Source organism: Rhinolophus ferrumequinum, chromosome 9, assembly GCF_004115265.2.
Source record: "Rhinolophus ferrumequinum isolate MPI-CBG mRhiFer1 chromosome 9, mRhiFer1_v1.p, whole genome shotgun sequence".
In the NCBI taxonomy this organism is placed as follows: domain Eukaryota; kingdom Metazoa; phylum Chordata; class Mammalia; order Chiroptera; family Rhinolophidae; genus Rhinolophus; species Rhinolophus ferrumequinum.
Genome location: NC_046292.1, coordinates 64711133 through 64736618, shown reverse-complemented (window position 1 = coordinate 64736618; position 25486 = coordinate 64711133). Strand labels below are relative to the sequence as shown.

Genomic DNA, 25486 nt, shown 5'->3' with positions numbered 1-25486 from the left:
AGAATTATTTAGGGAAGGTGCCTGGGATGGATATTAGTTCCTTAAATATTCTGAGTATGTCTTTGGATATCTATTTCCTGCTTGATCCCCTTTTAGGCCTCACCCCTCACATGTCTGGTTATGTTTTGACTATGGCTTATCTCAAACTGAAAACGTGGCTAGCAGACCAGACACACCGAGTATTTCATATTTTGTTAGATACCCTTAGATATTAATATCATGGGTTATATTTTCCAAACTCTTTATTGAATGTTTGTTACCTTATTATTGACTTCTTTTAGACCTGGTCTGATTTTAATAAGTGTCTGAGTGTATATACTCAGTTACTTTATATTAGTGACACATGATCGAGACACAAACAAGTGAACAAAAACAGACATGCCTTGAATATTTGGAGAAAATGATATTTAATATACTAACTAGACTTTTTGTTAGAGTAATCTAAATATAGGAGCGAATTAGCAAGCTTCGTAGACTATTTTAGGTTACTTAATTAAAAGAATATTGGCCAGAACCATAGGAAAACCTTTCTAGATTTGTGGTTAAATAACATGACCTTTATGTATAGTAATTTATAGAACGTCTTGCTAAGGAATTTGATCTTGATCCTCTAACGCCAGTATACTAAGAGGATACCACCACACACACAAATTTTAGGATTTTACATTTGGAAAATAAGATGTAAAATTTATATTATGTCATCACATAATAGATGAGTCAGATAAGACTCTGAAAATTGAAATGACCTGCCCAGGGTCACACAGTAAGTTAGAAATAGGACCAGAATTAGTCTTTTGATTCCCAGTGCAGTGTTATTATTAACCATTGTGGGGACAGAGCCAGGAGTGCAGTTTCCAGGCTCTGGCCCTCGTGGAAAGGTGCTGGCTCAGGTAGTAAATGGCCATCGACTGTGATTGGATGGCCATCAGCTGTGGCTAGTTGGCCGTCAGCTGTAACCAGTGAGCCATTGGCCACTAATATAACTATTGTGGCTACGCTAGCAGAAAATGGGGGCTAGCAAGAAGATGGGGGCTGAGCTAGTAGGCGGCGGAGTGTGGATTGCTGATCGTGTGGCCCCCGTCTCCTATGTCTCCAACCCAGCCGCCAGTGAGACTATAGCGGTATGGCTCCCTTACCTATGGCTCATTGGGTGTTCCTTTTCGGCCTAGCCACATCCTGCGTTCTTATGTAGGGAGCGGGAGCTGAGACCCCACACGCCGCCCCGTATGACAACCATGTTGTTTTCTTACCAACAACTTAACACAGTTTTAATTTTAATTTATTCAAGGATGCCAGCATGTCTTAGCACTATATGCACAGCACAACAGGGGAGAAGCACAAAGCACAGTTGCTGCCTGTGGGGACTGAGTCGCAAAGAGTAGTTTCTAGGCTCTCGGCCTCACGTGGAAAGGTGCTAGCTCGGTTATTAAATGGGCATCAGCTGTAATCAGATGGCCATCTGCTGTGGCTGGGTGGCCATCAGCTGTTACCAGTTAGCCATTAGCCACTAATATAACTGCCGTGGAGGTAGGGGGTTGGTTGTTTCTCAGAGAAGCTGAGGGCGGATTGTGGATGGTGTTGCTTCCTCCTGTGTCTCAGCCGGCCGCCAGCGAGACTAGGGTGCAGGAAGACCCCTTGTTGGGGTACTGGCGGATGTTTGCTTTTGCCTGGACCAGCCGTCATCTAGAATATAGTAATGTGACTTCTCTATCTATGGCTCCGTTGTTGTTCCTTTTTGGCCTCACCATATCCTGCGTTCTTATGTGGGGAGCGGGAGCTGAGACCCTGCAGGACACTGCCCTTGACAAGTATATCATCTATTGCTGCTGTGGAAACGTGATATTTTTTTCTTTATTAAGTAAATGTAATATCATGGGGGGATGGGGTGAACTAAACCAAAGTAATAAACAAGCCCAGCCCAGCTAGATATTTCTCAAAAAACTTGGGTTCATTAAGACATCCAATTTATAGTGATGGAGTTTAGCTCTTTATCAAACTGATTATGTCAATTAAACTTGACATCTTTTCTGTGTTCCCACTTCAGAGATGAGAATAACAGTTAAAATGAAAACAACAACAACCAAAAGAAGTCTTACATTTACCCTACCATAGCAGATTTTTAAAAAATTCTCTTTTTTCTTCTTTCTCTCTTTAGACATACAACTAAAAGTATCCAGATATTACTTTTCCCGTGTTAAAAATTAGGTCCATAGGGAAGAATTGAATTCCTTAGTCATTGGGCGATGTTATTATTCTTTCCTGTTTAAAAATATTGACTGTGTAACTACCACCTTAAAAAAATGGATAAAAGGTGAGACCTGTTGCTTGCTCAGATACTGACTTAATTAATCATAAAAGGTACACACGTATAGGCTATAATAAAGTTAAAATTAAAGCATTAAGAGTATAGAGACCTCTTTAGGGATTATGGGAAATGTCATAGAGCAGGTGTTGTTCAAATTAGGCTTTGATATTTAAGATTCTGACAGGTGGAGACGGAGAGGGCATTTCAAACATTTACAAGGTCTATCCAGGGAATAGAGAATAACAGGGAATGGCTGGAGCTTTGGGGGTATCAGGTGTAGTGGGATCCATATTGATAAAACAAGATGGCTGGAGCTGATTGATACGGGCCTTGAACACCTGGTGAGGAACTTGATTTGTCCCGTTCTTCCTTACTTGGCTCTTAGTTTTCGGCATAATTGGAAAATTGAATCTCTATTTCAGTCATCGATCTCCACCTCTCCATTAGTCATCAGTTTTAGTACATAGGTCCACTTACATAAGGTATGGCTTAACTGATTTGTCATAATCCCCTAAAATCGCATGGCTAAGGGATGATGTTTGATGTATTCAGGTTTTCCTGCCTCACTCCAGGAATGGACTTGTTAACATGTCTAGAAAGAACTGTGTTTTCCATTTATCTCCCCTGAGGTCATTGGGGAAGTCTATGGGTTGGCTGAATTGCAAAGTGAATAGTGCTGATTGTTGTTAGTTAGCTTTACTCTGAATGGAGAAATCCCTGTTGAGTTGTTTTTAAGTTCTAAGTGAGTCAGATTACCTCGGGCAGGTAAGACGTGCTTCCTTCACTTTCCATTTTCTACTGAAACAGCATAATTTTGATGCACTCATCTTCAGTGACTATAATCCTGACCTATTTTCTAGTCTCACGGATATATATACATATATATATGTATATATATGTATATATATCCTGCCAGTTATTTGTTGAAACTATAAATTGGAAAGGAAAGGAGCCTCCTTTTACTCAAACTCTAGATCATATTGGGACCCATTCTGGAGGACCCAGAGAAATCAGTTTAATTACGCACAATGGTCCTCAACTTTGCTTGCAGATTAGAATCACCTGGGAAGTATTTAAAAATCCTTGTACCACAGACAAATTCAAGTCAGAATCTCTTAGGGCAGGTGTGGAGAGGGCAGGACCCAAGTATTAGTCGTTTTTAAAATTCCCCAGCTGATGCTTCTGTGCAGCTAAGGTGAAACAGATCCAAAACAGGTATACCTTACATCACTTCTATTCCAGAAGACTAGTTTTTAGAGTGTGATCCCCAGAATAACACCATCAGCATTGCCTGGGAACTCACTATAAATGCAAATCCTCAAGCCCTACTCCTGACCTAGTGAGTCAGAAGCTCTCACGGTGGGACCCACCAAGCTCTTATGGTGGGACCCAGCAATCTTTAGCCCTTCAGGTAATTCTGATGCATACCAAAGTTAGAAAACCAATCTAGAGCAGTAGAAAAAGATTAAAGGGAGGGGGGATGGTTCAAATAATCTTATTTGTGTTATTGTCACAATAACCAATGTTCTAAGTTGATTTTCTGAGTTTGGTACCCATACAATCTATATTAGAATCATCTAGTTAAAAATGCATATATCTTAAGGATCCACTTAAAATTTATGAATCATGGCTGTGGCAAGGCCCAGAATCTGCCTTTTCCATAAGCCCTTTAGGTAATTTTTTGGCAAACTAGCATTTGAGAACCAGTTTTAAATGGATGACACCTTTTGGGAATCTTTTATAGGCTTCATTAAAATATATGGTTCAGGTCTTTGCCCAGACTAGTCGAAATTTCTGTAATGATTCAGTTGATTAGTTTGTAGAATTAATTATAGTCAAGTATCCCATCAAAACCTTACCTTATAAAAGGTAAGTTCTCATATTCAGTTCTCTTTACTGAATATGACCACAAAATGTGCATTTTTCACTTAGTGAAAAATGGTTAACACCATTGTAATACAAATAATATTTCCATTATACCATGGAGAATCGTAAAATTGTATATTGTTGACTCACTTTGTTTCCTATGTTAAGATGCTCTTTATACTAATTGATAAAAGTAAGACTTACTGGTAATAGACAATGTATCATTTACTACTAGTATACCAGGAACTTAATGGAAGGAAAAAATGATTTTCAGAGGGCTCTGTAATCACTTCTTGCAGAACTGTATTTTATAAGAATAGATTTGGGGAGTCCTTGGGTTAGAATGAAAAGCAGAATGCTATATATATTAGCAAGAATAAGATAATACTGTTTTCAGCATGTTCACATCATTACTTTTTAAATTTTTCTCTATGATTTTCACTTGAGAGGTAGATATAGCCAATTTTGAAGACTGTTCAACAAAATCTATCATGTTTGGTTATACTAAAAAAAAATCACAAAATATTTTCACTTATTAATATGAATTAATCAAGCATTTTGATTTGTGGGGATTGAGTATTGTGCTCACAATTACTTCTAATGGTCGTGGTAACATCTACAGGCCATTGCTGTTTTCATAAGCAAAGAAAAAGAATCATGAATCTAGTTCAAGTGATTTGAATATGGTGTTTAAGTGGCTTTTACATATAAACATTCATTTAAACAAATAACTGGTTTTGCCATTTTATAATCACTATGGTTAGTGACTATAAGTTGTATTATTTTGTACAAATTTCTATTACTTCATATAAAATTGCATGCATGGTAATTTGAAATAATAATAATGTCATCTATACTAGTTCTTGTTTATTGAGTATTTCCTATGTGCCAGATATTGTTTTGTGTGTTTTACATGAAGTTTTTTTCAGTTAATCTTCAAAAAAACCTTATGAAACAGATTTAACAGAGGAGGAAACAAAGGCAAGGAGTGATAAAATGTGTGCCCAAGTCACATAGTAAATGGCAAAGCTGGACCTTAAATCCAGAGCCCTTGTTCTTAACTAATATGAATATTACAATACTGTGTTAATTAAAATAATAGCTTAATTATTCATCTTGCTCTAGAGTTCATTTTGGATTTTATATGATTTATAGGTTGTAAGTGTTCAACTAAGTTTTTCCCAATAACTTTTCTTTTTTCAGGAAACTGCTTCTTCATTTTATTGTGCTATGTGTGACATGGGGTGCTGTTCACGCACAAGAACAAGGTAAGAATGTTACCTTGATACTTATTTGCTTATATACAAGCTCTGCTTTCAGACAGTAAAAGTATATGACTTGAAAGTCATCATAACCTTAAGTTCAACATTAAATAATAAAAATGTCTACCCACTACAATGAGAGTGTAAGGGTGAAGGAACCAATTTTTTGGGGAAATATGACCTTTAAGAAGTTACTCAGATCTTCCACCTGTGAAATTGCTTACATTTTTAAGCAATCTCTCTATAAAAGGGAAGTTTTGTACAGTAAAAAGGCTTCGCTTGTGACTTCACTTGAAGTGGGAGTTCTTGAGGGTGGCAAACTGTGACTGAATTACCTTTGTACTTCTTGAAAGAACACAAGCATACGCTAACTGTTCCTTCTAGATTTACATCATTAAGAAACAAAATAAAATTTGCATAGCAGTAGGTTTGGGATTTTATTTAATTCAAATGGAGAGGTTTGGAAAATAGTTCAATGTTTTGTTTTGTTTTTTTGCTTGCTAGCTAGTTGCTCTGGTAGTGTGCTGATAGAGTTTAAGGAATCTATGTATACCCTAATTTATTCATTTATTGAACAGTGTTTCTAAAGTAGCTTCTATTTGCCACATGAAATTCTAATTGCCAGTAATTGAAATACAAATAAGATAATGTCTCTGGTCTCAAAGTGGAAGCAAGTGCCTTTGTCAAAGGTTAAAAAAAACACCACCACCAAAAAAACCTTAAGTCAAAGAGAAAAACCCTGAAACTGTACTGGATCTGCTGACAATATCACCATGGCTTCCATTTTCTCTCTTCTGCCTTTTATCAGCAGGTCTGCCAAGTTATTCATTCTGACAGGTCAACTTTTCACTTCAGTGAGCCACCTGTTAATTTGATCAATCTACAAAAATAACAGTAAGAAAAAGACAAGTAACCAAAGAGAAATAAATGAAATATATGTAGGTAGAGAGAAGACAGAAAGCAAAGAGTGGTACTCTATCTGATTGACCAAATTGACAAGTGGACATAGATAAATATTCTGTCAAATAACATGTAGGTTAATTAAATATATATCTTGGAAGGCAGTTTCTAATTCTTTTTTATGGGGAAATGATTAAATGAGCTCACACATTACATGTAACTTCATGCAATGCTTTTCTTGACCAAGTCATTTCTGTTCTTTATTTTGCTTTAAGCAATCATAAAAAAGAGAAACTGTATCTCTTAATTTCTTGTTATTATTACTATTACAGTTTCTGAAAATTTATTATGTACCAGTCACTGTGGTAGTAGAATACATATTTTCTCTACCATGGCATCATTACAGGGTTTTTATAATTAAGCCCACAATAGGATTGCTGAAACCAAGATTAAGAATAACTAACTTCCCCAAGGGTTACAGACTCATAAAGGGAAGAACCAAGATTTGAAATCAGGTATTTTGACTACAAAGTCTATAAATTCTTTAAAAATGAAACGTCTTGGACCATGGGGAAGAAAAGAAAGAGAAGAATTGCCATTATTAAGTCAGTATCGATTTAGTGTCTAGTCCTTTGCTGGTACTTTACATATTATTCTAATCTTCATCATGAACCTTCAGGGTAGGTATTATAGATGAAGAAACTGAGACTCAAAGAAGGGGCTTGCCCAGACTCATACAGCTAGGACTTGAATCTACGTATGCCCTCGCTTCACAATTTGCATGAGCTGGTGTTCTGAGTTTAGTAATTTACAAAATGTGTCAGTATCAAAATATTAAAAACCCAGGCAAAGAAAGATATAAGAAAACTGAATATTGATGAATAGATTTTTTTTTTAAAATTCAGAAACTACGAAAGGAGTAAATGAAAGAAATAGTATCTTTCAACCTTAAGATTTCATTTATATTAATAGAATACAAAACGTGCTCTTTTATTACAGGGTGAACCTCATAATTTTTAGTTTTCCTATAACCATAAACTTGTATTGTGAATTCTTAACAAAAAGGAAAATCTTTTAAAAACTTCTTTGAGTTTAGAAATTTGCATACTCTGAGCACAAAAAGAAATGAAAATAGTAGTACAAGTATGTTATCAAAAACTTAGAAGTACTTTTTTCCTAAAATAAATTTTTTTTTGTTGACTTGTCATGATATAATAATGTAACATTTAATCAGGAGATTAGAAAATAATTTGCAAAGAAATTGTGATTTTATAATTATCACAAATATCATTTGCAATCTTAATTTAATACTGCTATATATGTCTATTTGAGCTAGAGATTACCCCAAACTAGACTTCTCAAAAATAAATGTTTATTTATGCTTATGAGAGTTTTCAAAACTAAGAAAAGTATAAAAGTAAGACAAGTATGTAATTTAAAAGTCAAATTGTACTACAAAACAGTATCCCTTGACCTTACCCACACCTGCAACTGTCTGCTCAAATTCTTTTTTAACTCCATCTTTTGGTTTTAACCTCCATATTTCTTAATAATATGGTTATATATTGTATTGACTTCTAATTTTTGATGCTGAGGTTTTAACATTTTTATACTATCATATGCTCTCTCTTCCCATTCTTCTATCCTTTCAATCAATATAGCTTTATAAAAAATTTTGGTTACATTAATATTTATGATTTACCTTATGCCCATGTACGTACTTTTTTTAAACCACTGAGCCATGTACATTTATATTTTCTTTCCTCTACAATATAAGGTTGTCTCCTTTTTTGGCTTGCTTTCTTTTCCTTGTCACTATCACTAATTCTCAGATACTCCAAAAGAATTCTAGAATGTCTTTGAAAAATATTTTCTAAAAAAATACACCAAATACTCTAACCATTTTATTGTTCTCTTGGAGTTGTCCCTTCTAGAATGTCTGTTTACTGTGAATTGGTAGTCCTCTAAGCTTCCCATAGAGTTGATGTCTCTCACCTGTGTTAGTTAGATCCAGTGACTTGGAACTCTTATTTTTCTTTTTCATCATCTATTTTCTTATTTGAGTGGAGCATTATAACCAGTAGCGTCCTGACAACTTGAACTTAGGTGGTACACTCTTTGTAACATTACATTTCTGAGAATGTGTTTACTTCACTCATATGCTTGAGAGTAGTTTGGTTGGGTATAGAATTTTAGGCTGTAAATAGCTTTCTCTCAGAATTTTAAAAGTTTTCATCTATTGTTTTCTGGCTTTTAGTTAAGAAATCTGATATTTATTCTTGTTGCTTTATATGTGACTTTCTTATTTTACTCTTTAAACCCTTAAGATCTCTGTTTATCCTGGCTATTTTGAAATTTCACAATGATGTGCCTTGGTACTGGTCTTTTTTTTTTTTTTTTTTCCAATTTATTGTGCTGGGCACTCAGTAGGTCCTTTCAATGTGGAAACATCTTTCATTTTCTGCAATTTTTCCTGTGTTCTTTCTCTATGATACATATTTTTCCTCTTTGTAGAAATCCTGTTGGTCTGATATTGGATCCTGTTTTCTAATCTTTGTTTTTTATTCTATTTTAGATTAGATTTTCACGAGTCACTATTTCAAACATTTACATTATTTCTGCTGTATTTAAATTTTTAAGAGCTTTCTCAGATAGTCCCTTTAAAAAAAATAGCATCTTGTTCTTTTTTTCTTTGATGCAATATATACTCTTACCTTTCTAAAGATGAAAATAGTTTTTTTGAACTTCTTTTCTGCTCCCTACATTGTCTTTGTTCCTTACAAATTTTTGTTTGTTTTGGTCTTTTAAGTTAAAAAAGTTCTTCAGCAGTCTGTAGTACCTGTGTTATTATTTAAAAGTAAGGCACTAGAAATGTGCTTGAGAACTTTGCATGGGTAGACTTGATAACTGGTATACTTTACATAGATGGTCTAAAGTACATGAGGTAGGTATTAACTGACCATCATGTTGTTGGACTGCAAATGTCAAAGGCTATCCAGTTTCTTTAGAGAAGAATCCTCTAGTATCTTATTTGTAGAGTATAATCCTGTTTGTCACTGTTACTGAAGTTACATGATATAAAGAGGTTCTTGCGGGGGGCCAAGAGGGGTTTGTCTCACCATTTAGTGTGTAGATTTTAACTGAATCTCCTCGTTCTCATTATAGTCCTTCTCTTCCATCTTCTGCTATGATTGATTCAATGTTTCTACTTCAGTAAGCTTGAATCTTCTGTTAGGTTCTCAAAGCTTCTTACACAGACTTTCAAACCCTCCCTCTCCACCCCATTTGAAGCCCTTTGCCTCTCTCCTGAATACAGTGATTTGGTGCCTTCAATTCTTGAGCCTTTGCAGGATTTTGTGATACGAATTGTCTCGCCTGTTATTAGCACCTGCCTGTGCAAGCCCTTAGTGTACAGTTTTTTCAGCTATGCTAATTCCTTCATGTGTTTTTCCATCTTTAAAAAATGTTTTGATATCTCTTATCTGCTGTTGTCTCTTCTACCCATTCACTTTACCCATGTAGTTTTAAACAACATATGCTTATTCTCATTTTAGTGAGATTTTGAGATTGAGCAGAGATATTTGTTATTTGCCATGTTTTCAGTTATTCCTTTAAGTTTTAGCACTACTAAAAAAAACACATTTAAATTATCCTATTAATAAATATTAATTTTGTATTTGTTTTATAATGAAGTTTTAGGTATAACCTAAATAATAAATGATTTTACTTCAAGAAAAAATTAATAATTTAAGGCTGAGTTTCCTGAATATTTGACAGATATTGGTCCCTATTCTTATCTGACACAGTCTACTTTCCTTCTTACTCTGTCACTGTTGGTGGGCTGGGCGCCAGTGAGATTGGCATAGCTTTAACACCTCTGCATGATAACTGTATCATGAGAGATGTGTACCTAGTTTTGAACATATACAGCATTCTAGGGCTCATCATCCATAGGTGTGAAAACCACATGTATAGAAATCCTTATGTGTAGAATAGTCATCTCCAAGAAGAGTATTTCCTCTGGAAATTAATCCAAAAATGTGTTTATTGTTAACACAGAAGCAGCTCATTCTAGTTATAGTAACTCCATGTATGTTCTGTCAAAACCCCTGATGGACATTAAGTAAAAATTTTACATGTAGTAAGTTAAGGCTTCATTTCTCATTTCATAAATAAGTTTGCATTTATCTCTTTATCCAGAATAGATGTATTATTTACATTAAGATTACTTTAAAGTCTCAATTGCCACTTTTCACATACCCAGTGTGACAGTGGTGCTAAAAGCCAGAAGCTTGGGTTCATGTCCAGGTTCCAATGCTTACTAGCTGTGTGTGACCTTGAGCAAGTTCCTTAAATACTCTGTGCCTCATTTTCAGCAATTCTAAAGTGAAGATAATAATAATTCTTACTAGTAGGGTTGTTGTGTGGATCAAATGAAATAATACATGTAAAGTGCTTAGTGCATGTCTGTTATATGGTGAACATACAATAAATTTAGAGAAAGAATACTTCAAATCTTTTTTTCTCATATGCTCATAAAGTTAAAAAAAAAAAAAGTTGGTCTTAAACAATTTCCTTTTGTTCCTTAACTCAGTGAGCTGACAGCCAGGAAGCCTCTATTTGAGTCTTTATTCTGGTACTGACTGTTTGGCTGAAACTGCACAGAACAATAGAAAGTGGATATTGGGCAATTATCTAGATAATTTAGTCAATGGGTAAATATGTAAGGAAAAGAAAAGGATATTGAAACCTGTATAATCTTTCTTGTTGACAACTTTGGTAATTTTATTTTAAACTATCATTTTATTTTTTCATCCTTGCAAACTAGAAAGAATATAGCTTTGGGGACTTAACTGATCCAGGTATATGAAAATTTTAAACAGTGAGAAATCATTAAAATTAAGTGCTATATTATATTAGTTCTTTAATAATGAATTAGCACTGCGATTTATTATACTCTGTCAAGTGATATTGTTCTGTACTTTTAATATAAAATTTGAGAACTTTTAAAAAAGTCTTTTAAGCTACCAATTACAAAGAAATGTGAGAAACCTTGCATTTTGAGGGCTGAACAGAGTACTACCCTTGTGCCTCCAGTTTGTGATAGAATATTGTTGGTATTGACAGGTAAAATGGTTCTTTGGTTCTCTGTACTTGTAAAACAAGTGTAACCATCAGCTCTCCCATGTCTATTTCTTTAGACATATACTGTACTCCACCAGAGCCAACCATATAGCCACTGGATTTAGAGTCAAATAGTTGGGTATGAGTTTTAGTTTTTTTATCTGCTGAGACTCTATTTCACCTTTTTTCCTTCCTCTTTCTTCTTCCCTCCTCCCCCATTTCCTTCCTCTCCCCATCTTTTGTCTCTCTCCTTCTACCTTCCTTTCTTCTTCCCTCTTCCCTTCTTTTCTCTGACTAGTGATAATATTACCAGTGTTGCAAGTTTTAAATGAAAAGCAAGCAAGGTTGGAGTGTCTGTGCCTGTATCAGCATCAACTCTGCAGGCTTAGAGAGGTGATTTTATTAGCATACTGAGAGAGGAACTATTTGTCATTAGTGTGTAACAAAACAACAACAAACAAAAGTTGCACTGAAGGCTTAAAGAGGAGGTAACTTGAACTGTGTCTTAGACAAGATGAATAAACTTGGCATAAAGGGATATACTTAACAGGACTCTAAAAGAATGGGATTTTAAAATAACACACAAATAAGCTTTGATATGGTAAGAAATTCAAGGAAAATTAATAAAAAAATATCAAGAGTGGAGAATGTCCTGGAGCGAGCAGATATATCATCAAAGAAAAAAAATGTGTAAGGGTTAGTGTAAATTAGGGGGCACTCCCTAAGACCATGCTTACGTCTGATACTAACTGCAAGTTTGAAGGTCCCAAGACTACCTTCAGACTCAGTAATGCCCTAGAAGGACTCATGGAACTCAGTGAAATCTGTTATACTCACAGTTATGGTTTTTATAGAAAAGGATACAGATTGAAATCAGTCCAAGGGAGAAACACGTCGGACAGGGTCTAGGAAAGTCCCACATGGAGCTTCCAGTGGAGTCATAGTGCCAACTTCCAGCTCCTCTTTTAGTGAGTCATGGTCAGTGTCAACTTTCCCAGCAATGATATGCATGGAGTATTGCCAGCCCTTAAAGCTTGCCTGAGCTCTCAAGTCCAGAGTCTTTGTTGAGGCTCCTTCAAGTAGACTTGGTTAACTGCTCATGTAGCTAACCTCAGTCTCCAGTCCCTCTGCAGGTTAGGCTGATACCACATGATCCAAAGTCCTCACCATAAATCACATTGTTAAACTATCTGGTGTGGCCTAAGGCCCCAGATAAACAAAGATATTTTTACCAGGCAAGGCATTCAAGGGCTTATAGATTACTTCCGGGGAGCTGGGGACAAAGACAAGACTGTTCTTTGGGCAAGTTTAAATTCTTTACTACACAAGTAGCATGTGGGATTGGGTAACATAGTGGAAAGGGTGGGGAAAAAAAGGTTTGAAAAAGTGGAATCAAGATAAGGCCTCCAATGATTCACTTGCATTACTTGACAGTTTTGCAATAAGACCACCATACCACTCACAATTGTAAGGATCTTCTTAATTGTGCTAGTCTGCTCAGCCTTGTAAACTATATCATAGGCACACACAGTTCTAGTCAAAAATCAATGCAAAAATTATTTTAGTATGAAGTCATAGTCTCTTCATGAGGAGTGGTAAACATATTTTTTAAAACAGGACATCCACAGGCTGAGAGAGCATGGATACTTCACTCCGTTTAATGATTCCTTCTTATTTCTAGTATGAACTCTCTTGCTGAAAGGAATCTTTTTATTCCCACTTTCTAAATCCTCCTGTTCTGATCTTTGAGTTTTTATCACCTTTGACATTTAGCATAAATTTAAAAGAAGAAAAGTTTAGGAGGATGTGAGACTAGATATGTAGGCAGGGATTATATCATTAAGGGCCTGAGGGCCAACATAAGAAATTGGAGTTTTACATTAAAAGCTGTGAGAACTACTGATGTGTTATAGGAAGGAGTGTCATGAATTAAACATTCATTCTGTTCTGTATTTAGAAAGGTTTCTCAAGCAGCAGTATGGGTGATGGATTGGACAAGAGTGTCTTACAAAAGGGAGAGAAATCTATCAGGAAGCTAATGTTATAATCTGACAGTAAAGAGAGCCCAACGAAGGCTTCTGTTAGACTTGGTGACTGAAAAGACATGGAGAATGGGTGGGAAGGAAGTACCAAAGATGATTCCTAGGTTTCTGGATTAGATGATATTAATTCATTTATTCAAGCAATATTTATTGTAGGTCTACTTTGTCTTAGTCATTCTACGTGTCAGACTATAACAGTAAAACACGATGAAGTCTTACCGTGTGTGTGTGTGTGTGTCGCGCGCATATATGTGTGTGTATCTATCTATATATTTATTTACATATATATGTGTATATATATAGATATATACGTACACACATATACCGTGTTTCCCTGAAAATAAGACCGGGTCTTATATTAATTTTTTCTCCAAAAGACACATTAGGGCTTATGTTCAGGGGATGTCATCCTGAAAAATCATGCTAGAGCTTATTTTCCAGTTAGATCTTATTTTCAGGGAAACGTGGTATGTATCTGTCTAACAAACAGTGAGGTTCAGCTGTATATATACGTGTATGTGTGTGTGAGTGTGTATGTATAATTTTTTCCCTAAATTTTCAGTGTTATGAAGAAAAGATGAAGCACAGTAAACGTTAGATATTGGGGCAAGGATGACTATTTTATATTTTAAATAATGTATTTAGGGAAGGCCTCTCTCAGAAGGTCACATTTGAGCCTAGGTCTGAATGAACTAAGGGTTTAGAACATGCTAAGCAGAGAGAACAATAAATGCAAATACCGTGAGTTAAAAGTGAGTTTAGTGGTTTCAAGGAGAAAGGAAAGACTAATTTAGGTGGAGCAAAGTAAGGTAGGATGAAATGAAAGGAGATGAGATCCAAGAGGTAAGCAAGGGAGCTGATGACATATGTTTAATACACCATGTGAAGAGTTTGAATGTATTTTTAGTGTAATGGGACATCATTGGAGGAGTTTGTTCAGGAGAATAACATGATACAATTTACATTATAAAAAATTACTCTGGCAGCTGGTGTGGAGTGGAGCTCTTCACTGAGAGAGACACTAAAGTAAAAGGGACAAATTTTGGGGAAATTGTGTTGAGTTAGAAGTGCGTATGGGACATCTAATCTCTACTGGATAAATTCAATAGGCAATTGGATATGCAAGCCCAGAAGAGAGCTTTTGTGAGTCAGCATGTGTGGTTATCAAAACCATGGTTTGGATGAAGTCATTAGACCTGGAGTTTATAGTAAAAAAGAGCAAGGCGTTGTCTTGGTAACAGCACTATTTATTCTCCATTTAAGAAGCAAATAGGTGAAGGAGATGCAATCAGTTCTGCTGTTCCGTAACATTTACATTCCTAAAAGGTGTCATGCTAAGAGATTGGCTCTAGAGGACTGCCTGCATTCAAATTCTGCCTCTGCACATCCTAGTTTGTTGACCTTGGGGAAATTGTGTAAATTCTCTGTGACTTACTTTTCATAACTGTCAGATCGGGTTAACAATAGTACCTTGCAGGGTTGTTGTGAGAATTATGTGGCTTTAATACAGTAAAGTTCTTAGACCAATGCATGGCACATAGAAAGAATTTAATAAATGCTGCTATTATTCTCTAAAAAATGCATGCACTGAATTAAGCGCCTGGTTGGGAATCAATATTATTTAAATAGTAACTGATTTCCTTAGTGACACATACTAGATAGATTTTGTGGTTAGGGACATTCATGAAACAAGTAACTTACTGTAGACAGCTAAGTTTTTTCTTGCTGTATTCGCTGGTATCAAATATCAGAATTTAACCCCAAATTGCAATTTGGTGATATTCAGGGTCAGGCTTAAATACATGTTAAAGAATCTTTCCTCTGATAGAAGTCTTTTCTTTTTTTCTCCTTTTCTCCCCACCCCTCTCATCTGTGCCTTCTCGCCTTAATAGTTCTGTATTCTCTCTTCTGTCAACATCTGCTCAAAGCATTCACTAAACATGTTCACATATAAAAAGCTTAAAACTAGAATCACAATTAGATTTCACCTCCAGTACCAACTCTTGTGGCTAACTAGAGAGTATTCCCCACTGTGAGATTTCTGTGGGGGGGAAATAGGCCTGCCATGGTTAATTAGTGAAGTTTGGTAAGGGAGGTGTGAGGTGGTGTGGAGAATACAGTGGTTGTGAGGCAGTATGGCAGGACAAAGATTGTAGCCTTTGAAGTCAGACTGATTGGGCTCAAATCCATTTCTACCATTTATTAGCTGTGTGACGTTGACCAAGTTATGTAATCTCTGGGCCTTAGAGTATTCATCTGTAAAATGGGTATAGATTTTAAGTATAAACTTGAAACCATGAAATATTATCTTCCCATATCTGTTTACGGATATCATACCAAAGAAACAAGGAGAATGAAATAATAAACCTGTAAACTCCATTTTCAGAAAAACTAGGGGACTGATATAATCTGCAAACTCCCAAAATATGCTGAGAAAAACAGATGCCATATGGAGTAAAGTCAATAGTAAGATTTCAGAAAGAACCAACAAAACCAAGCTTCCTAAAGGTGACAGTACACCCCGAAGTACTTCACCTTTAGCCTTTGTGCAAAACAAGTGCTACAGGATCTGGGGAGTATAGAAGCTGCCCAGAAGGAAGGACAAGAAAAAAGCACAGGTAACGGCTAAGTGGCTTGGTGGGGACAGATTTTGGAACATGCACAACTCTATTTCCTGGGGTGAAGGATTCATTCTGAAGCAACAGGAATAGTTACCAGAAGGAGAGTGAGGAGTTGTGAGCTGGGCTGGCATACAAGTCTTTCTGGACTCAGAAGGTGAGGATATATCAAGGAGCCGTTTGAGAAGAAAACTGGTTAACACTGAAACACAACCTTTGGGTTTTGAGATTTGGAAGACATGGCCCTCCGTCTTCTCCCCCAGCAGCCTTCTATAAATTGCTGGAGTACGAAATAATAAGTAACTACAAACAAGCAGTTGGCACAGAATAAACAGAAAGCGACAATAAGGTCAAATGTAGGTAAAAGCAGCAAAAATAAGAATGCACACATAAAAACACCTCTATGAAGGGAGATCATACACACAAACACAAGAACACAGAAAAAGGAAGAGATGGCAAGACATGAAGAGGATATGAATTGTGACCTTATAGAACTCAAAAAATAAGTCACAGGAAAAATACCTTTTTATAAAGCAAAATGAAATTAGAAGAAGCACAAAGAGAAATTAGACACTGTAGGAAACACAAGAAAGATAGAAATGAGAGAAATCAAACAAACAGACTGAAGATAAAGAGCATACTTCAAAAGATTACTGAAAAATTATAGAAGACAGCAGTGGAGATTCAACATACTCATAATAAGAACTTTTGAAGAAAAAACCAAAACTATAAAATAGAACAAATGTTCAACGGTCATAATTCATGAAAACTTTGCGGCAGTGAAAAAATAAATAAATAAACTTGAATCTGTGCAACCAATGGGCATACTATATACCTGGAAACATTTATCCAGAATGGTCAAAATGAAGGCATATCCTAATATTTCACTGCACTTCAAAGATAAAGAACAATTCTTTTGGGCATAGTGGTAAAAAAAATCAAGTCACATAGAATGACCCAAAAAAAATTACCTGACTTCAGATTTTTCTATCCTAATATCGAACACCTAAGGATGGTGGACCCATATCCACAAGATATTCAAGGAAAGAAAATATCAGCAAAGAATTTATATCCAATGAAACTTAAGGTATGAGCTTAGTAACAAACCATTCTAAAAAGTCAAACACTCGGGAAATGTTGCCATAAACCGTTCTTGAGGAAACTAATAGAGGATAAACATCAGCAAAGAGGAAATAGCTGAGAAAACAACTACAAAAGACTGGCTCTGTTTATCAGAAGACAATGTAGGAACAGAACAGAATATAAATGCTATATGAACTCACAATGTAGGAATGGTACAACCCCAAAAAATGTCAGGAGAAGAGGGAAAAAAAAGAAGTCGATTTAATTTGCTGATTAGCTCATACGTAGAAGCTGGGAATTAATATTATTTAAAGCTGATAAGTCCAATAAAAAATACTTTAAAGACATTTAATAATAAAAAGGTAAATACTATGAAAGTTAATCCTGCTCACTAATAAAATTAAATGGTGAGGGAAAGGGCGAAAAGGGAGAAAAGGAAAAGGAAGTATCTATAGGAAAGAAATAAGAGATATATCCAAGTAAAGATATTTAGGGACATTGGATACATTTATAATTTTAATGGTAACCCTTATAATAAAAATACAGACCTCTCTAAATCTTAAAAGAACTACATACAAAAACAAAGTAAGAAGAAAAAAGCACACCATGTAAGACTTATAAAAATTAAAATGGGAAAGCGTAAAGTAAAATGGCAGATTAAGAAAAACATCACATCAATAAATGTAAATTACAATTAATTTTGATATTTGAAGAAAAATATTTTTAGATTTGATCACAAAAGAAATCAAACTGTTTTCTCTTTACCTGAAACACAGTGTTTCAAAGTAGATGAAAATAAAAGGTATATTCTGGGCAAAGGTATATCAGACAAAAGCAAACAAAGAAAGTTGGGAAAAGGGGGCTTAGTCTTAATACCAGGTAAAATAGAAATTATACCCCCAAAAATTATAAACCACGTATAGAAGTTCTTTTATAATTTGAACAGGAGCAATATCCAGTGACTATCTGAATATTATGACTATGTATGCATAATAACTATAACATCAATATTCATAAAGCTAAGACCACATGAGACAAAAGGCCAAACAAACATCGTAGTGGTAAGCGACTTTCTTTACCTCTTAGTTCATGACAGATTAATTGTATAAAGTAAACAAGTGTATACAGGATATACATAGCAAACAGTGAGGTTCAGCTGACTGTAAATTCTGTACCTTGAAACACCTTTGCAAGTGCTTATCAAACACTATTGAAAACTGACCGTTTATTAGGCTAAGTTTCAAAAATAATTGCAGATTAGACATGATTCTCTTATCACAATGCCATTAAGTTAGATTTTAATAACAAAACCAGAAAACAAACAAACAAAACAACCTTCTAACTGGTAATTTTTAATTTTTTTATTATATCATTTGGGTGTATGGGAAAATTCAAGTAAAATTTTTGTAGTTTTTAGATAAAAATCAAAAATGACAATACCACATATCAAAATCTGTGGGCTACATCTAAAGCCATACTCAGAAAATTTATAGCTCAATGCTATAAATAAAGAACTAAAGTACTCATCTTCAGAAATTAGAAAAAGAATAAAATAAAACAAAAGAAAATAGAATAAGATAATTAATGAGTATAAATTAACTAATGATATATAAAACTGACAAAAATAGGATAAAAATATCCAAAGGCTATCCTTTTGAAATGCCTAACAATGAGACTGACTGACTTAAGAACAAATATAGCAAAATATTAAAAATTGGAAAATTATATAGAGAACCCCAGAAACAGCAAAACCAAAAGAATTTTAAGGGGGTATTACATGAAGGTCTCTGGATAATATATTTGAAAGCCTAGAAGAAAGTTATTATTTTATAGAAAAATGTAAATTTTGAAAATTTATTCAAGATATAGTTGAAAATTAGAATAAATCAATTAACATAAAAGATTAAGAAAGTGAAGGAAGACATATCAATGAAAAAACCAACATGGTAACTTTGATTTACAGTTGAGTCTTACCTAACTTTTGAGGAAAAAGCCAATTCAAAGGTATTTCAACTATTCTATACCATAGAAAACAAACTTCAATATTATAATCTGATAAAGATAGTACAATAAGAGAAAAACCACAGACCAGTGTTAGCTCATAAATCTTGATGCAGTGATTCTTCATGAGTTATTCTTCAAGAATCCAGTAAGATATCAAATGAATAACATACAGCCATCAAATAAATTTTATTTTAGGAATGCAAAGGTAGTCCAATAACAGGAAATGTATTGACTAATAAATTGAATAGTAAATATATACGTATATATGTACACACATATAAATATTGAAAACACACACACACACACATATATATACACACACATACACACACATATATATGTATATATATATATATAATAAGGTTTTAAAATAATGCATTTTCCAATAATATTCCCTTTTAATAGAATCAGAAATTTGGGAAGTATGTAGCAGAGGTTATTAAATACAAGGAAAGCTTTTCTTTGGGCAAGGAGCAGCACTTGATATCATACTACATACGTGCGACTCTCCCTTTGTGTAAGAGTAACCTGTCTGACATCATAGAATGATAACTTTTACATGCTTTATGATTATATATACATTAAGCATTATGATTTTCCCAGCAGCAGTGTTTCTTCCACAGTTTACTTCTCAGATTGAGATATGCTTATTCTTAGAGGCAGGTAGCATTGGGCAAGAGTACACAGAGTAAGCATGGTATGTGTTTCAGAAGTGTAAATTTACGTTGAAGATTGGGGATGGAAATAGATAACTGTTTTAACTGGTAATTCATGTATTATGTTAAAATAAACATAGCCATATTATGGAGTAAAATGAAAACTTTTCATAAATTATAATTATGAAACATGAGAAGTCAGAGATTTTTTTGTGTGTTTTTATGGGGCCTGTTTTAAATATCCCCCCAAATCCCTGGAGAAGCATATAATTTTAAACTGCTATAAAGAATGTTTTGGTAGAAAAATTTGAGAGACACTGTCACATAATATCTTAGACATTGATCATGGTGTCTTAAGTACAATTATAACATTTAAAGGTATTATTAAATTACAACTACTTTATAAACAACCATGATGGTTGTTCTAACCTTAAAATAAAACATGTGTCTGTTTTGTAAAGCTCTCTAATGTGAAAACATTTTGATTGCTAGATTATGCAAGAGCGATATTTAGTAATTATTTCACTATTGTATATACAGAGCGTGCCAAAAATATGTATACACATTTTAAGAACAGAAGAAAATGTGTTAAAATTGTAACACTCAATATTTACCGATCACAAAAGATGAATACGAGTCACATTTGATTTCTGCAGTTACAAGAGGTGCTCAAAGTGGTTACCATCGGCGTCCAGGCACTTCTGATTACAGCGAACATTGTTTGGTAGACTTCTGTGGCGAGCGTGTAAACTGTTCCAGCACCACAGCAGAAGCAGCAGGACTTGTTGCTGTGCGAGGCCTCCCGGATCTTCCGTTGTGCACATCACACAAAGTGCCATGTGTCTCAAACTTACCATGAATGGGTGCAGTTGTTAGGTGTGTTGGAGGTTCTGTTGCATTCTCATGCCTCCATTGTTGTTGTACTTCCACAACGTTCTCAAATTTCAAATACCACTTCAAAATGGTCTTGTGCTCCTTGAAGGACAACCGGCCTTCTGCCATTTTCTTTGACTGTCCTACCTGTTGCATGGTGATGCTAGCATTCATTTGATTAACGCCATCTTTTGAGTGAACGTCATACTACACATTGCTACCAGAATTCAACTTCGAAAAGTAATACATAGAAAACATCCCTTAAAATGTATATACATTTGTTTGGCACCCCTGGTAGTTGTCAGACTTGGCTGTGATATTTGCCATTATGTTTTCTGTTTTTAATAAACACGAATTATTAAATGTCTACTAATTTCCTCTAAAAGGCGATGTTCCTGACTCATGTTCCTGGCTAATCTTTAAAAACTTATTTTTCTTATCTTAGTTATGAATTAGCAATTCTTTGATATTTCTTGTTGGAAATGATTATGTATGTACAAAGATACCGATGGGAAATTTATAACTCAAAGAATAATAAAGATTATATGGGTAAGCTGTTATATATCTTTAAGAAAGGATTTATCATTCTTTATAAATGGCATTTAATTTTATAGGACTCTAGAGATAAATGTGATATCTGGTTAGAGTCTGGTGGGGCAAATTCATTTATTCAGAAATTATAGAACTATTGGCAAGGCAGGTATAGTAGGTATCCAGTAATGAATCAGACGTAGACGCCATGTTAGAAGAGTTTATAATTGGGTAAAGGAGATGAGCAATACACTATCAGTAACATTACAATAAAAATAAACCAGAAAAACCCATAATTATATAAAATCTGTATTATGTAAAAATCTATATTATATAATAAATATTGAAAAAAGAGTCTGCATATTATTTGTATAAAAATTGCTGTGGAGGACTGAGCATAATGGAAGAGAGAGAAACTTGGATGGGAGAGAAAAAGAATGGTGATCACAAGCAACAAGAATTTAAGTGCTTTTGACCAGAAGATATTATATCAAGGTGACTGAGTGCTTTATGTGTAGAATACACTTATGATATTAGCCATAGGGAGAGCTGTTACATGGCTTGTAGATTTCCAGAAGACTATAAGGGAAAACAGCCTGAAAAATTCGTTTAAAGGATTGTGTGAATTTAATTTTAAAATGGTTTCCCAATTACAAATGTCTTTTTGTAAGTATGTCCCTTGTTTCTATTTAACATAGAAATGATAAAATTTTAAGTTCTAAATTAAAGAAGTAAATAATATCTGGGAATCTTGGGAAAAAAATATGTATGTTCATTGGTGTAATAAATAAGATTCCTATTGATGGGGAAAAATGAGAGAACATTTATTAATTAAATTTGGGTTTAGGGATAATGGGGTGTGTGCGTGTGTGTGTGTGTGTTTGTGTGTGTGTGTACATGTGTGCGTGTGTCTTTTCAAATTAGTGAGTATGGCATTTTACTTTCCCTCTCTGTATCTCTCATTACCTAGAAATTAGTTATTGATAGAGGATGCTTATTTTAGGGATTACTATTGATACTGACAAGGAAAATTTTCTCATACTCAAACATTTATATGAACACATGAATGCATAAGAGTAAGATTCTTTCTCTCTTTCTCTTTCTCTCTCTCTTTTTAATTTCCAGGCATAGATATTCTTCATCAACTAGGCCTTGGAGGCAAAGATGTAAGACACTCATCATCAGTGACTGCTGTACCATCATCATCTACACCATTACCTCAGGGGGTCCATGTAACAGAATCGGGCGTCATTTTAACAAATGATGCTTATATTGAGTCATCTCTCATGAAAATTTTACCCGTCAACTTAGAACAGCCATTTACAATATTAATTGGGTTACAGTCACATAAAGTAAACAATGCGTTTCTCTTCAGCATTAGAAATAAAAATAGACTGCAATTAGGAGTACAATTATTACCTAAAAAGGTAGTGGTATACCTTGGAGGAAAGCAGTCTGTATTTTTCAACTACAGTGTTCATGATCAGCAATGGCATTCCCTTGCCATTACTATTAGAAACCAAGTTGTCTCAATGTTTGTTGAGTGTGGAAAGAAATATTTTAGCAGAGAGACTCTTTCGGAAGTTCAGACCTTTGATTCTAACAGTGTGTTTACGGTAGGAAGTATGAATAATAATTCTGTCCATTTTGAAGGAATAGTATGTCAGTTGGATATTATTCCTTCTGCAGAAGCATCTGCAAACTATTGCAGATACGTGAAACAGGAATGTCGCCCTGGGACAAGCCTTCTTCATACAACTATCAGACCCGCTAAGATATCAACAAACTTTGCCTTACCCAAACGATTTGGTGAGCAAGTACTGTCAGAGGACACACTTACTGAAGGCAAAAACGTGCCAAATAATGCATCTTCCATAATGCCTAAAGAAGAACACCAGCTATCAAGACCTCTGTTAACTTCTCTTCCTTCAGGGAATGTCTCTGCTGTGGATCTTGTGAACCATGGGATTCAGGACAAAGAAATAATCACTGAGGAACCTACTCAGACAAATTTAAGCCTGTCAATGAGCCATCATCTCCTCAGTGACGCAAGAACAGACAGAAAGGAGAAATTTAGTTCTCTCTTAAATGTGTCCAGCAATATAACGCAGCATAATGATAGAGTAACTGGTCTGTCACTGTTTAAGAAGGTGTCATCTATTCTTCCACATATAAAACAGGATACAGTTACCAATCTCAAGAAGGCTATCAGAGCAAATCTACACACTAACGAACTCATGGAACTGCAACACATTTTGAATACAACCTTATACAGAGTGACAGATGAGCCGTCTGTGGATAATCACCTTGGTCGAAGGAAGGAGGGTGAATTTGACCCTGATGCTACTTATCCCATCGAAAATAGCTATGAAACTGAACTTTATGATTATTATTATTATTATGAGGATCTTAATACAGTGCTCGATATGGAGAATCTGAGAGGGCCAAAAGGGGACCCTGGACCTCCCGTAAGTTGTTGTTTTTTAAATATGTCTTAATGCATTAACTTACCATACATTTCAAAAAGACGTCTCTGGATTGAACAACACAGAACAGATTAGATCTATCTCAGAAATGTATCCTGGCAACGGTGATTGAATTTATGGTTGCTATAACACATCCAACCAAAATGCAATCCTGGCTCAAATATTGTACTTCATTTTTTTCCCCCTTGGTTTGTTTTTATTGGCAGGCTGAAAAGGTTACTTAATTCTGGTAAAGTGGTGAGTAAGCTATAAGATTTTCTTGTTCAGTTGAAATTCAACCAGGAATTCAACTGCTAAATATAGATCAGCATTCTTTATTAAAACAAACAAACAAACATAAGCTAATGCAAAGTCATGTTAAGAGGGTATAAAAGTTATGGTAGACTAAATAAAAATACATACATCAGTTAAATAGCTTTTCAGCAGAATAGTATGAAATGAATTAAGGTAGAGCGCAAAATTTATTTTAGGTAAAGATTATTTTGTAGGGAATCATTGGGAAGAAGCAAACCCTTACATTGTCATTCTCAATGAAATATTTTAATATCCATGAAGAATAACATATTTAATCTTTAATGATATAGCCAGTTTACATTTATGGATTAATAAAAGCTCCATCTACCTAATACAAAAATTAGCCATCAGTCCATTCAATGGAAAATCCAGCCAAGTCACTAATTTAATAATGTATAAGCAAAACTGTGAGACAATAGACTGATTTTTTTGAGCTCTTAAATTCTTTTGTTGTGTAGGTGCAATTACAGATGAACATTTGAAAAAAAAAAGCATTTAAAGCTATTTAAAATAACATGAAACAATATTGCCTTTCATATTTCTGTAACTTAAATAATCAACCTATATGTCTTTAGAAATTAATATTTTAAATTGCAACAAAGCTAAAATATAGCTTAAAGTATTTGATGAAAATAAAATTTATGTCATTGGTTTAGTTCCAGAAACCATAGAATGTAAAATGAGAGGAGATGATGCCACTTGCTTAGTTTATGTTTCTTTTGTGGTTATGACTCCAAGGGATTTGTTAGGTATTGAGCGACTTTTATTAGAGTGAATGTTTAAAGGTTTTAAAATAAAATCTGCAGAATATATTATAGTGAAATAAACTCTTTTCAGCTATGACAATTAATTATCAACATGGTAATAATAAAGCTGAGCAACTGCTAGGTCGTATTAACAAATAGTTATGGAAACTATTGACTTTCTTCAGAAAAAGTCAGTAAGATGAGATGACATTAATCTCTTCTATAAAACCAAAAATAGTCATTTCAACATTGGTAGGTGAAGCAGTAATGTTCAACAGATACTTAACTCAGTCTCTGTTTTGGGAAAGGCAAGAACACAGAGTCTGTGTAACATAGTCATTGCTCAGAAGGAGCTTACATTTTAATAATAGGGATGCATGAAGTGCATTTATAACTATATCTCATTGTAAAGTAAGATACATGCCACTGAGAGATACAGACTAAGTGTATGGGGTACAGATGTTCAAAGGTAAGAAAAATATTTTTTGAGACCTCTATGAAAAATCACTTAAGGCTGAGCTGTTTGGGATAGGTTCTTGTAGACAAAGTTATAGCTTAGGCCCCAAAAAATGGATATGATTTTGATAGGTGAAAAGAAGTGGTATTTTTTTTATACAGCAAAAACAGTACAATAGCTATCATGTACTGAATTTCTACCTTGTGCCAGACACTCTACCATGCCTTTTACATTCTTTA

The 25486-nt window shown here is 34.6% G+C and overlaps 1 protein-coding gene across 1 annotated transcript in view; it reads left to right on the top strand.

Annotated features, from left to right (window-relative positions):
• Window positions 1-25486, top strand: part of COL24A1 (collagen type XXIV alpha 1 chain) — a 303518-nt gene that overhangs the window by 4640 nt on the left and 273392 nt on the right. The window contains exons 2-3 of the mRNA XM_033113285.1: window positions 5375-5439; window positions 22390-23732. Of these exons, the coding sequence (XP_032969176.1) occupies window positions 5375-5439; window positions 22390-23732 (1408 nt within the window). The remainder of the gene's footprint in view (window positions 1-5374; window positions 5440-22389; window positions 23733-25486) is intronic.